The sequence below is a fragment of the Lichenostomus cassidix genome, chromosome 4, assembly GCF_008360975.1.
Source record: "Lichenostomus cassidix isolate B80296 chromosome 4, HeHo_3.0, whole genome shotgun sequence".
In the NCBI taxonomy this organism is placed as follows: Eukaryota; Metazoa; Chordata; class Aves; order Passeriformes; family Meliphagidae; genus Lichenostomus; species Lichenostomus cassidix.
The window spans coordinates 16,295,471-16,310,492 of record NC_139484.1 but is presented as its reverse complement, the minus strand read 5'-3'; the positions used below and the strand labels follow the sequence as shown (position 1 = coordinate 16,310,492).

The 15,022-nt window shown below is 38.5% G+C and overlaps 1 protein-coding gene across 9 annotated transcripts in view; it reads left to right on the top strand.

Annotated features, from left to right (window-relative positions):
* Positions 1-15,022, top strand: part of CCSER1 (coiled-coil serine rich protein 1) — a 621,919-nt gene that overhangs the window by 88,318 nt on the left and 518,579 nt on the right. For all 9 annotated transcript variants that reach the window (XM_085058017.1, XM_085058025.1, XM_085058019.1 and 6 more), the window contains 2 exons: positions 2,979-4,337; positions 6,938-7,125. In XM_085058017.1, coding sequence (XP_084914143.1) covers positions 2,979-4,337; positions 6,938-7,125 — 1,547 coding nt within the window. The remainder of the gene's footprint in view (positions 1-2,978; positions 4,338-6,937; positions 7,126-15,022) is intronic.

The following is a 15,022-nucleotide window of genomic DNA, read 5'->3' as shown; positions in this document are numbered from 1 at the left end:
AAGGGTTACTGCTGTGAAGCTGTAAACACAAATAATCATGTTAAATGTGGAGACTGAAAGGAAACACCACCTATTTTACTCTGAACGTGTATTGCAGTTTGTAACTCCTCTGCAGTAAGCAAAAAAATAATGGAAAATCAGATTTCATTACTTTCTGAGAGTAGTGCTATTTTGAAATACTTGTTATTTTTTCTTGCTTTGCAAGTAGTAAAATTGTCACTTCAACTCAGTGCTAAACATTGCCAGTTTAGCAGTGCAAAATGTGTGTGTGTATATGAATGATAAATGTGAAGAATATTAAAAAATTACTAGAATGTTCACAACATTGAAAGTATTCAAACTGTATATGCACATAGGAATTCATATATGCGTATATACAGGTATATGTACATGACAGTATATATATATTAAGAAACGTCCTCTGATACCTATTGTAGATCTAGAAAGAACAGTATATTATACTTTGTTCGTATTTTATGGGTGAGGATTTCTTCTGCTTAGACAATAAGGAGAATGCTGACACTTTATTTGTGTTCTTCCTTCAAAAAACAGGAAAGGAAGAATCACTGAATAAATGCCATTTTATTATCTTCCGTTAGAGGCAATGTATTCTATTAAAATTTATTACCCCCTGGAAAGCTAAGGCTATGTTTATTCACGGTCAATCCTTAGGAATAACCTCTATTATTTAGACACAGCTTTGTATTTCCAATGTAAGTTAGAGTGTGCTTTTTGCTCAGTTTTCTGCTTCCTTCTGCTCTCAACTTGGAAAATTTCATAATTATAAATTAGGATGGCTTGTTCTTAAATGAACTGACGAGTTGTGGGCAGGAGAGAGAACAGTGGTGGCAAATGTTTTGTACTGTCATAAAATGTGTATAGAGATGTAACATGTTTAAAAAACAATTTGTTCATCTACTGCTGTTGTAAAACTTCATTCTAAAGTCTTTTTTCGGCAATTATGATCTCTCCTTAAAATACAGGGAAGAACCTCTGCAATCTCTAAAAATCTTGGGTGTGTGTGTTTATCCATACATACCAGTAAGCCTGCAGCAAAGAAACCGCAACGCAGTTAGGTCTTGAAGCGGTTAAAGCCAGAGAAGCTTGTAGAGGAAGGATGGAGAGGATTTCATGCAGCTTTTGAAAGGCCCTTTTCAGCAGGTAGAGTTGTGGACAGGTGAACAAGCTGGGGTAACAAAGCTAGGATAACACCAGATCCTGTGGTAGCTCACAGGGCCTTGGCTTCTCCGCTCTGCCCCCTCTGCAGTTGCTCTTACACAGTGGTCTGAATGCAAACTTTCACACCTGTCAGAGAAATGGATCAGCTGGCTGTGCTTCAGTTCATTGGTGGATGTAAAGGTACTCTGGTAACTCTGTGTGGTGCTGTATTGTCAGTTTTGCCCCAGTCAGACTGAATTCAAATTGGGGTTTCAATCACAGAGCCTTGGGCATTGTCTAGGTCAGGCTTTAGCTTGCCATCACTGATCACCAATGGCTAGCAATTAGTGACTATTCCCAAGCTGTTTTTCTCACCCTAAACTACAAAATTGCTTATTGATTGCTGGTGCTTGTGAGTAGTGTGTCTGCTTGGCCCTGCATGTTCAGACTGGAGCTGTACAAGCATTTAAAAAAAATGTTAACAGCACAAAATTGCAGTCCAATGTCTGGTCAGAAAGAGTCTTTGAACTTACTTGTTACCCTTTCTTTCACGGTTATATAACATATATGTAGTTTTATTACTACTTAAGTATTCTGTATCCATTTGAATATATATGTATGTGTATATATACACTACCTAAATATCTATATTGCTCACAGATACTTGATGTAGCCATGTAACACATATGAGATTGCTCATTAGATGAATTACTTTGTTTTTGCACTTGACATACAAACACTGTCTAGATAAATGACTTGTTTTTTATTTTTATATGCTGAACACCAGCAGCTCGTGAAGTTACATTGAGGCATTATTCCTATAGCCTGTCGTGTTCTTGTGATTATATATTGCATGTTTTTACTGCTCTCTCTCTCTGTGGTCCTGTCTTTGCAGTGGTAGTTTATTACAAGAAGAACAAAAAGGAAATAGAACTGATATTTATTTCATAAAGATTAATGTTCTTCCAGTACATCTACAGTGCTGATCAAAATAAGTTTTTATTGCTTAAATATTTATACAAAATGCCAAGTGCCTGTGCATGAAACACTTCTCATTAATTTCAAAAAACATGAAAAATTAGCTAATTATAAGCAAATAGGCTATGAGAGGATTTAAGAGAAGTGTTCGAAGGAAACATGAAAGTTAAAATCTAGAAACATGATCCCATATTTTGACAGTAAATTCTTTGAACTTACAACTCTTTAGGAAGAATTTTTGGTGTTGCATATTTTGGCTGGACTGACATGCTATTATTTTCTGTACTGCAAAGTGACACATACAGCCTTAACAAAAGCACATAAAGTAATTAAAATCCAACTGAAAGTTCAGTGAAGATTGGAAAATTTAAATCCTCTTCGTTTTTGCAAAAGTCAGAGTATTTAGAAATACAAAATAATGATTTGTTCGACTGAGATTATAAAAAAATCAAGTATCTTCTAGGAAAGCTTACAGTTTATAAGAAGACTTGTCCAAAGAACTTACAAAACAAGGACATTTGGGTGATATATTTGTATGTCTTTTGGCATTTAGATTTTATACTGTTACCCGGTGTAATCTGTGTTGTATAATAATTCTGTATATAAAATTGTATCTTTCATCTGTAGAATATTTGAGCCACATCTTTGCTCAATTGCTGCATTTTCAGTGTTCCCTATTGAATATTGCTTTGAAATTCTGAAAGTCCTCAGTAATGTGTGTGCAACAAATTGATGTTGACATCTCATATATTTAGGCTGACTGAAGAGTCTGTTTGAGTGATCTTTGAGGCTGAATAATTTACCTTCCTTCCCCCCTCCCCTTTATTTTTCTCTCATCCCAGGTGATTTAGTTGGTTGTGAAGAACCACGGACCCTTTGTGCCCTGATGGGGGACTCGGGATCCAGACGATCGACTCTCGTATCTCGGTTGCCAATATTCAGGAGGAGTGTTAGCCGGAGACACGACTCCCTTCCTTCCTCGCCTTCTTCTGCTAACGCCATCGGTGTCCACACCTCCTCCCCATCCAGCACCAACTCCAGCTCAGGGAGCACAGGAAAGCGACGGAGTATTTTCCGCACTCCTTCCATTAGCTTCCATAACAAGAAAGGGAGTGAGCAGAAGCCTGACTCAGCGAGTCAGAATGTTAACGTCTCAAATGGTGCCCAGTCCTCTCTTAGCACTTTTCAAAAACTCAGCTTCGATGAACACATAAAGAGCAGAGGAAGGCATTCAGTTGGCTTTGGCAGCTCACGTAACAAGAAGATAACGAGGTCTTTGACAGATGATTTTGAAAAGGGAAAGGAGCCCTCAGCTAATAAGAATGTCTTTATAAATTGCATAAGCTCTGGGAAGAATGAGGGTGATGATTCAGGCTTTGCTGAAGAGCAGAGCCGATACTCTGTCAAACAGTCCACACGAAAACTTCTCACTAAATCTTTCTCGTCACACTACAAATTTTCCAAACCAGTTCCAGAGAGTCAGTCAGTTTCCTCTGTGCAGCAGTCCAGGTGCTTGCTGGAGGTTAAATCCTATGTGGAAAGCGAACCTGTGATCGCTAAGTCATCTCCTCCATGCTCAGCTGAGACAACAGAGTGCTTGGGCAGCTCCCTGCAGTCCCCTCTGCTCTCGGCTGACCTCACAGCTGCCCAGACCCCCTCGGACTTCGTCGCTCTGACCGAGGACTCTGTTTCAGAGGCTGATGCCCTGCCCAGCAGTGGCCCTGGGGCACTGCTCACAGAGGATTTTGGCCACGATGTCTCTACCTCTCAGGTCTTCTTTAATCCTGCTGCTGCTCCCGTGAGGGAGACAGATCCTGTGCGAAGTACTGGCCATTCTGCTGGTGTATCTCCTGTGAGCCACGCAAGCTCCTGCAGTGTGGAATCCAATAGCTTATTCAAAACCTCAGCTGCTAATCAAACAAAAGTACTGTTGCAAGCCAATGGACTACATGTTAATGACGCCAGGCACATAGAAAAAATGAACTCAGCAAATGCACATTTAGAAACCTTGACGTTACAGCATAGTGAAGAACCAGTGACACTCTCTCCAAAGGCACGGGGGTTGAGTGGGAGCAGAGGTGAAAGCACACCATCCAAGCACATGAGAGACACAATTCCTGTAGTGGAGTCTAGGAATGTTCCATGTTCTGAACCTCAGTCCATTAAAACACAACAGGGTTATGAATCAAACCATCCTAAAGGTATGTCTCATGGTCTTTTAGTTTTTGAGTTTGGTGGGTTTTAGGGGGGCTGGCTTCATTTCTTCTGTAATGATTGAGTGGTCATAAAGTGTTTTGGTAGAGTTGCAAGTGCTAGCTATGAAGTTCCAAAAGAACAAATTATATCCTCCTCCCAAAACTATAGGAATTAAAGAAAAAATTTATGATTTTTTTTTTAAAGTTTGTATTTTACAGATTGCAAACACCCATCAGTGCTGTTTGTGGCTATGCTTTGCTGTGGTAGAAAATGAATTAAGAAAGTAAATACTGATTTCCCAGCTCTTGTTAAAGGCTGAAGCTGTGATTTTTTGAGACATGACTATTTTGGACTTGAGCCGTAGAGTTGCATAATTTGGGATGGAAACATGACCAGAGAAACAAACCTTGCTGTCTGATTATGGGAAATAATACAATTTATTTTATATTGATCTGGGTTTAGAAATTTCTAGAGTCTTGTTTTCTGTATTCAGCTGATATTATAAAGTAGTTCAGAGTGGATATTTTAGCAAAGTACAAGAGATCCTGTTTCTGCTTCCATCTCAAATAAGTGTCCAGATTCCCATTTTCTAATCCATGAAAGTGGGTGAGTTAATTACCTACTCAATTTCACACTGGGTCTTTAGCTTATGAAGAGTAATTTGGAAATACTAACAAGATTAAGTGTAAAGACTGTGCCTAGAAATCCCAATCTATAGAGATGCAGATAAATAAGGTACCAGGCCCTTGAGTGAAGGACACCTGTCAGAAGACATTTATCTCTGACAGTTTATTTTCTCAAGCCAGTTTAATGGCTGGTGCTTTTGTGCATAATCCTGAGGCTGTATGCTGTGGACCACAATATGTGAGAGTTAACCAAACAGCATTTGTGTTGGTTGTATTAGAAGATGAAAGACTGTAAGGAAACTCATATAAATTCACACCCATAATTTTGCTTGGATATTTATCTAGACATGTAGACTATAAGGAATCAAACAAAATCTTGCTTTTTGAATTCCTAATCACTGCAAGGCTTGGTTGGATATCTTGTATATAAATGGCTATATAAAGACAAATTAATCCACTGAATTAGCTTTCAGCAGAGAGGGCACCTCTGTCCCTCAGAACCATAGTCACTTTGGGGAAAAATATACTCTCACTTATGTCTATTACTGGTCCTGAGCACTGAGTTTGTCTTCCTGCCACATTGTCTCATCTGTGAATGAGCTCTTATTTCAGAATCTGCCTTGCAGAACAGCAAGTGAACAGCTTGGAGGGATGTTTAGAAATACCCACTGCATTTTGAACTCATGTGTTGGCAATTGGGTATTTAATATGTATTTCTGGAAAGCAGCTAATGGGAGTTGAAATTTTGATAGAGGGATTTTTGTAAATTGGATTCATGTTCACAGAAATACTAGAGCTAATACTGCACTGTATAAAAGTTGATGATTAGTTGTTATGATTTTGTAGTGCTGTTCAAAATAATTTTTTTTTTCTTGTGTGCTGAAGAATGTATTTCAAATTAGAAATTGGCCAAGCATACAAAGGAGCCATTGAGAAAAAGATAAAATCCTGCCATATGAAATGAAGCAAATACAGAAAAAGCTTACATGGCATTCAGTAAGATATTGCTATAAGTAGTTATATCTACTGCAAAAAGACTGGTTTGAACATTTGGTTTTCTAAACAGTATTTAAACCTAGATGGGAATACAAAATATTTCTGCAAGTTTTCTTTGGTAATAGATATTTTCTCTTCTGTACCTGGTCTCATAGCTGATATCATTATAGATAGCATTGTGAATGTGACATTAATGTATGAGCCAGTTTGATGTGCCATATATTTCTTAGCATACATTTATGTATTATTATATGATACGGATTTTTTTGAGAACCCTTAGAGAAAATGTCTCTTTTCTTTCAAAATGCAAAAGAAGATAAGATTTTCTGTATGCATGACATTTATTACGCTATTATACTTTTATCTTTCCCCATCTCTGAATTTGCCCTAACATGTCAAAATGTATTTTTTTTGTTGTTTTTTCTGATGTGTTATTGTTTTAACTGGACTGGGATTTTGCCTGCTGTCTGCAGGCTGAGTTTGGATGGTGCAGGTGCAAGGCTAAACTAGGAATGCTGAACAGAATTGGAAAGCAATGTGCATCCCTGTCCCATGCAGGCCTAACAAAGTTGTGACCTGGCCCTTCAAAAGCTGGACTTGCCTTTGGGCACAGGGTAGGGCAGGTTCGGTTTTGGCACCAGTGGACGAGTGATAGTTTCTCTGGTGGATTTTACTGGATGGCAACTTGGAAGTGTCCTGTGATGAGGGGAGAAAGAAAAGGATGGAGCAAGGAGTCCTTCTGGATTCTGTGAGGAGCCCTGGGCTGGGCTTCACTGTGCTGAGCATGCCTGTCATTGGGGCTGAACAGTGCACTGGGGGCCCAGGTGACACTTTGATCTAGGTAAGCATGGTCTGCTTTCCGCAGATTTCTCACGGGATTCCCTTTCAGTGTTAGCATTTCAAGCAAAGCACTGCTCTGATTAAGAAAATACTTGTAGAGAGCAATTCCCTGTAATGATTGCTGATTGCTTCTCCCTTTGTAGTTGATGTTGCCAATAGCCTCAGTCCATACCGGGAAGGCAGATTTGTCGAGAAACGCCTGAGGTCCTCTTCAGAAGGTACTGCTGGGGGCAGCCGGCTGATCATAAAGCCAAAGGATGGAAATGCAGAAGAGCTGAGCAGCCTACGGAAGCAGAGAGCAAGCTCGTCCTCTTCCAAAATGAACAGCATGGTGAGTTTTATTCCCACGTGTGTAAGTTGATGTTTTGCTGTGATTGGTGCAACTATAGTGAGAAGCAGTGACTTCACAAGTAACTAACGCTAATAAAGAGGGGAGGAGCTGTCTCAGGCTTCCAAAATGTGATCCAGGCTCAGCTTCAGATATTAAAAGTATTTTTTGCAGGGTGTGGTGTTGTGAAAAGGTTTGCATACTTCCTGGGAAGAGTTTCTTGTTGACCTATTGCTGATTTACTTGGGAGAAAAATACTGGGAGAGGGAACTTCAGCAAAATTCAGTACAGTTATTTCTGAGGTTAAATGCAGTGGGCTGCACTGTGGCAACATTGTATTGTTATTATGATAGTTATTCCATGTGCTTGTCTGGTATTATGAGTGAGATGAGATTCAGATCAGAAGTTGGATTAGAGAAGTTGTCTGTAAGGAGGCTCATTTGAAAGGTCTGAGTGGTCACTTTTGAAACTGGTGACATGTTTGAATGCTTTCAGTGAGTAGATGGTAAAGAGGAGGGACTCCTTCTGAGAGCCCTTGGAGAGTCCAGAGGACTAGAAAAACAAAGACAGATCGAATAACTGTGGGAGAGTACTTCTGAAACCTCTTTTGTGAAACAACAGTAGAAGGAACAGACTTGAGTGGCTAAAGGAAGTGCTTTCCTTTAGTAAGAGAAATAAATATTGTGAGTGTAATTTATATTTATGCATGTGCACTTTAGGGAAAGAAATAAAGAAGATGTTGGGATTGAACCTCTAGAACAGTGGAATTCACTCCATAGCTTATGGGAATCTCTGATACAAGCTTCATAGTCATTATTAGTTGGCAATACTTTATTTAACATTCTCGCTGAATAAGAGGGATTCGGTTTGTACAGCTTTCCATAGACAGCAAAATGTCCAAGTTTCTTATACCTATCTAGATTTGCTAAACAGATGTATAAATAAAGGGGATCTTCCTGTTCAGGTTTATGTAATAGCTCTTATGTTACAGTGATGTAGGACCAAACACATCCCTGAGACACTTAAATGTGAACACAACTGCCTTTTGTAAGAGAGAGTTTTTGCAGTTTTTTTGGACATGATACAAAGTTATGTGAGATTTCCAGTTTTGTGTTCTTTTGGTGTATTTGTGCAGGCTAATATCAAAAATCAAAACCTCCTACCTTTGCTTGGGCAATTTTTATGATTTGTGTGCTGCTTTAGCCACCATAAGTGTACTGTCATCTCTCTCACCCAAAAAGCCAAGGAGGGCTAAAATTGTCTTCCTCTGTTCCTAATTTGTCATTTAAAAAAAGCAGGTCCTCAGAGAGGATCTGATTCAGTGTGAAATCCCCTTACAGAAACTGTGGCAAGAAACTGGGGTTTGGGGGTTTCTCAGGAGGATGTGAAAGCTGTCTGTTGTCTTGATCATCCATCTGTATCATCCAAATGTTCCTTTGTGACTGGCCTCAAAGATGTTGCCGAGGATGGCAAAAGAAAATTACTCAATACCAAGCACATTCTATGAAAGTTTGGCTGATGCACATCAGATTTTGGCTGATGCATAACAGATTTTTGTAGATGACTGGAAGTCATGGTTGCTAAAAGCACTCAATTAAAATGGAGTTATTTGATGACTTTTATAGAAAAACCTTTCCTGTACAAGAGTAACCTGTGAAGATTTGGCTACCAACAAACAGTTCAATGACAGGATTATTCTCTTTCTAGCAGTATCAGATTTATTTTATCCTACCTAAAATGGCAGGAGTTAAGTTAATTATAGGAAGAAGAAGATTTTGCACACCTCCCTTTCTTGTTTCTAGATTGTTGCTTAACTTGTCACATGAAGTTGTACAGTAATTCCAAATTTATTATCAAAACTTTATTTCAACAAAAATTTATTTTCAACAAAAAATTAATTTCTTTTTTTTTTTTTTGTATCCACTGAATTATTATACCCAGAGATACAGCATAGAAAAAATGAGGTAGAAGTGTTAAATAGCAGAAGAAAACTTCATGCTATTAAAGCATGGAGCTTTTCACGTTTCTCTGTTTTTGCAGGAAGTTTGCATCCAAATGTCAGTGAATAAGGTGATTTTTCAAAGCCAGAAAGAACGTGATGACATTTAAAAGTGCTGTTTCACGTAGGCATACAGAGCATTACGCAAAGGGAGTTCATGCCCTAAAATACTGGTTAACCCTGCCTCAGGCTTGTGAACCTTATTTTGGGTTGTTAGACCCATGCTGTTAGGCAGATCTCTGTTTATTTAAATACCAGGCTACACTGATGCTGTAGCACTTCACTCTGTTTAGCCCTGTGTTAATGATGGAAGTGGGAAGGTGACAACCCAGTAACAACAGGAATAGAGTGTACGGGATTAGGTGGCAATCAGAGTCTCTTCTCTGTGTTTTGTATATGAAATCCATGGACTTTTCCCCCTCGCTGTTAGCAAGATAATCCACAGATTCACATGTTTTTTTGCTCATGCTTTTTGGTATTAAAGTCACAGACCAAGGACTTCTAAGAGAAGATTAAGAGAGCATGCTCATGAATGAAGGTAAAATTACCCCTGCTTTCCCCTCCGCTACATATCGGTATTATCTTCCTATCTTAAGAAAAGCTTTTTTAGTAAAAAGTGAGGTTTGGGAAGTAAATCAGACAAAACCAAACCTGAAAGCCCCCCCTGCACCCTCTCCATCCCAAAACCAGATGACAAAAGAATAAACAGAGTTTCCTGGAAGCAAAAGAAAAAAAATATGAAGGTATTGAGTGTTTGTAATAATACATATTTGAATGCTAAAAAGGCCTCTTCAAAATACTTTTCACAATCAATTCACATTTAACACCACAGTAGCAGAATGCTACCAATAAATGATCCTAATGAAGAATAAATAGTAGGTAAAGGATTGGCATTATTATACAAAGTGTTATAAAAACCCTTAACCTAACTTTCTTGTGTGGCTAGAAAAACATGAATCATATGGCTGTCTGTATTCATTTTGTTCAGTTCTAGGAGAGAATGAACCACAGACGTTTTAAGGGATGGCAAGTCCCTGGGGAGAGCAGAAGCCCCCAGGGACTTGCAAAGGACAGCATTGCTGTGCAATTCTGCTCTGCAGCACTGAGTGAGCGGCTGTGACTGTGGATGCCAGTTTTCTGGGATCACCCAGATGTCATGTTAAGCTGAAAAAGCTTTGTACCTGTATCTTTGCCCCTGTCTGTGCTCTTTTTCTTGTTGGCTGGCAGTGTGAGCTGCTTTCTGCTTAGGGACTGGGAGTGAGGAGCCAGAAAGTCTCACCGAAGGAGTGTGAGGTTTTCACAGGAGAGAAGTAAAAAAAAAAAAAGTATCTGAGAAATAGTTCTTTATCCTAAACAACTTGCTCAGCAGAGCATTCTTGCATAATTGTCAGTTCTTGTTTTGAAGGTTAAAGGTAGAAGCTTGGATAGCCTGACCTCGTCAATACTGGGAATATGTATTGAACCTACAGAGAGGGTTCACTGCTTCCCCTAAGAGTGGCCTCAACTAACTTGCAAGGTGCCGAAAGTAATTTACATTCTGGCTATTTGTAAATGAGATTTAGGGAAAAAAAAATCTTTCAGAATAACTCTCTCAACGTGCCAATTTCGTAGTACTGTAAATAATGATCTGAAACAAGCGCTTGAGATGAGCTTCTTGTGTTAAGTATGTGTTTACAAAGCAGCTGTTCCTGCAGTGACTGCTTTCTGCTACAAGAGGGCACCGTTTCACCAGAAATGGCTTTGGAGAGTGATTACTGCAGTTCAGGACACTATGCGAGCAGTTAACGTTATTAGCCTGTGCTGTACAACAGACCCTTTCCAAATGAAAAGTGATGATAGTAATGCAACTTAGAGATGGATATCGCTGTATAAACTCTGGTCACTCTAATGCTCTAACTATGAACTCATGAGTTAACAAATTTAAATCTGTAGATAACAAATAGGCTCGTCAACTATGTCTCAGAAGGCTGGTAGAAGCTATGTTTACCCTGCTCTTTCTACCTAGGTGGTTCTTCTTTTCCAATGTGTAAGAGAGGCAAAAAGAAAGAAAAATGTGAAGCAACACGGCAGAAGGCCTTAATGGTGTAAAATATGCAGTCCTGCAAGACCAGTGAAAAGAATGTAAACCTGGATAGTTAAGAGAATTAGATGAACCACATTAAAAAAAAAATAAGATCAGACTACCAAATCACACCGAGTAAGTTCTTAAAGAGGATTAGGATGCAGAACAGCAGGAGAAAAGACTTGATATGTAACAGTACTTGCATCTAAGAGAAAGTGAGATGTGTGTGAGCAACAGCATTATCCATCACTTATCATAGTAGTGGCTAATAATGAAAGATGACTACCTCAAATATCACATATATCACTACAAAGACAATATGTTAAAAATTTTGCCTTTTTATTTAAAGTTGATAATAGATATTTTTAAATGCTAGCAAATTACAGTCATTAAAATTAAAACCAGATAGTCATGAAGGATGATACGAATGGAAGTAACTGTGCATTACTTCAAGATTAAAAAAACACCTTGAGGGAATGGTTGGAGCCCTTAGACCACACTGCCCAAGTCCCCACACTGAGCTGCACTGTGCTGTATATATACATGTGTTTTCACTCTGTCCAGAAATATGACTACATATATGCCGTGGAACAAGACTGCCTGCTTACGTCTGGTTTTCTACAACCTGCCTTTCTGCTATTATTTACAAGGAAAATAGTTATTTGTCTTTACAATTGCTCCCTTGCCCTCACCTGTATATCAGCATATGTACTATTCATCTAAAAAAACCCTTATTTTTCAACTTCTTGTCTCAGTGGGTGAACATTATGGTCTGCAGGACTATTTCTCTGGGCACTCTGCAGCACAGTTTTTTCTTCAGTTTCTCATAATTGAATCTTCTCTACATGTTGCCTGTTTTTTGCTTCTTAAATTCAGCTACAACTTTTCACCCTTGCAGGTAAAAATCTTTATGCTTGCCCTCAGTGCTGCATCATCAGCTTCTTTTGCCTAGAGCAAAGCAGCCTTGCCTACTTGTGCCAGCCCAATTAGAGCTGCACAACTTATTTTTCCGGATTGTTGCTTTGACTGTGCCATTTCTCTCCTTTCATCTTTCCTGTGGTTTCTATATATTAGATATAAACCTGTTTGTTGCCAAGGACTTTTGAGGCCTAAGGACATCCCAGCTTTTTTCCCCTCAGCTTTAACAGTGACAGAAGTCTTCATTGCCCTGTTGCCAAGCTGTGAAATAGTTGCTGCCTATCATGCACTTGAGTAACTGCAGTTACCACAAAATTTGCTTCATTTCCTTTCTCGATTTTCACTTTACTTTTTTGCCTTGCCTAATGATAATTTTTCAAGATGCATGCTGGTACTGTGTTGCTGAGGCTTTTACTGAGCTTTTTTTCCTTATCCATCCAATGCTGATAGCCAAAATCCCTCTTTTCTTGTGCTTGTCCTATGCTTATTATGTGGGGATGCTCCGAGTACTGAACATCTCCATAAATGAACTTACAATATAAATTGGGAACAGTGTATGCAAAACCCAGTGTCGGAATACAGGACAGTATTTCATGGGCAAGAATTCAATTTGATAATGGAAGGGGTTGAATATGTTAGTTAAACATTAAATTAAAAAAAAGAATTTACTAATTTAGTATAGAGGGGGCTATCTGACATCTTGGGAATATAGAATAAAGGTAAACAATTGACAAATATTTTTATTCTATAAAAATATAGAATAAAGGTAAACAATTTAGTATAGAGGGGGCTATCTGACATCTTGGGAATATAGAATAAAGGTAAACAATTGACACAGAAATATGCTTGCAAGGGAGATATTAACTGCAAATATTTGAGACTCCTAGTGTATCTCTGGAGGGAACAGAAAGTCAAAAGAGAGGTCGCTAATGAAGGTGTGTTATGGCCAGAACTTCTGTGGTAATTATCTAACTAGCACCTGGTGTCTAAATTGTGTCCTGGATATTCTGTGTGTGTAACTCTACTCAGTTTTGTTACCTCAGTGATTTGGGATGACTTAGCAGTTAATAGGTTTCTAGTATGCTTCAGAAATGGTTCTTGCAATGATGGAGCAATTATCCAAACCCCTGTATTCAAATCTCTTCTTGTGTTTGGTATCATATGTTATCAGGCTGTACCCAAATCTGCAGCTCATGAAAGTGCTCATGCTTCTCACAGATGACTTTATTTTTAATGTTGCCTGAGTACTCTTATTATCAAGCACCAGTTATAACCCAGTTGCTATATCATGACAAACAGCAGGATCCTGAGCCCCCATGGACTTCAGTCAATATACATGAATACGGGCTAAAATGTTTTTTATGTTCCTCTTCTCTATGCTGAGTAGTATGATATTTTGCCTGGTGTATGCTAAAGCATATAGTATGATTCAGACTAGGTTGGCTGCTTGTCTAGAGAGAATTGAAGTGATTTTCTTATTTGCTTGAGGTTACTTTAACACTGACCTTCTGCTTTACACCCTCTGACAGTCTGCACTGAGAGCTAGAAGCTGAGGTTTTTATGCAGTGTGTGGCTAATTCGTGAGGTGGAAGCTGCTACTGGAAATACTTGAGTTGAATGAGTTTCAGAGGGTGACCAACCAGTAGATTTGAAAGTGGAATGGAATGTGGCTGTTTTTGTGGCCCATAAATGTGACCTGTAGAGGCTTGAGAACAGCTTATGGGGTATGCTCTCCTTCTACAGACTGGAGATGCATTAATTATTAATGCCTTAACAGCCTGCCCAAGGCAGTGAATGAAAGGTTATCAGGAGAATTTGAGTGCTCAGGGCTTCAGTTCAGGTTGAAAAAGACCCTCAAACAAAACAACCTTTTTCAGATATGCCAAAACTATTACAAAAATATGAACTAGATTAGCAAAATGCTTACATTCCTTTATTGTCTTCTGCACAACTTTCTTTAGAACTAGCAATGTTATGTTTTCTCTGCATAGCTGCAACATGTTTTTAACTTGCTGTATGTATTATCTATGTGTATTATCTATATATATTATCTAGATGTATTGCTGTGTGTATTATCTTTGGTGTCTGTGGTGTTCAGAAAAGCTTTGTCATAGTTAAAAGAGATATGCCATTTTTTTTCTGTGACTGAATTATGGTATTTCTGCTTAATTCAAATTCCTTTCTGCTATGCTGGGCTTCTCAAGGGAGAATATTTAGGAACATCAATTGTTACTGAACTGTTCAACCAAACCCTGTAAGGCAATGGTTCACCCTTCATGAGAAGTGGACTTGACAGGATTCATTTATAACTAGATTTGTACTAACGTAACAAAATTTCCCCTTTTGCAATGAATATGGCGTTTTGCTCCTTTGTGAAAAGAAACTGTGGAAGCCACTTTAAGCAAGAACTGTCAGGACTACTTTGATACTATAAGGCTGAACCATGTTATCCAGATAGGAATAAACTGCTGACTATAGGTACTTAGTAATTTGAACCTTATATTTTTAATGTAGCATGGAGAAAGTGCCTTTCACATACTAATAGCATAAGAAATGGAAATGGCAGATAGGGATTTAAGCATTTTGGCCATGAATTTTAGGTCAAGTCAACTAGAAGCTTTTTGGGTAACTACCCTGTGGGAAATTAATGTCTGTAGTGTAATGTGTGTTTCTTAACAAATGAAGGGCTTGTGAAAATCAGATTGCAGTTGTTAAAGACTTTGAATTAATTCTTGAGATCAAGTAACTAACAGAAATTAATTTAGATGTGTCTTAATGCTTATGCTGTAATGTTCTATGCACTTCTTTAAGGACATAATCATAGCCCAGAAAAGGGTAAACTGTTAATCTAACTTTGGAGTAACTATTTAAATTGAATTGGCTTATGTTAATACAGGTAGAAGGTAGAGCTATTGGCAATT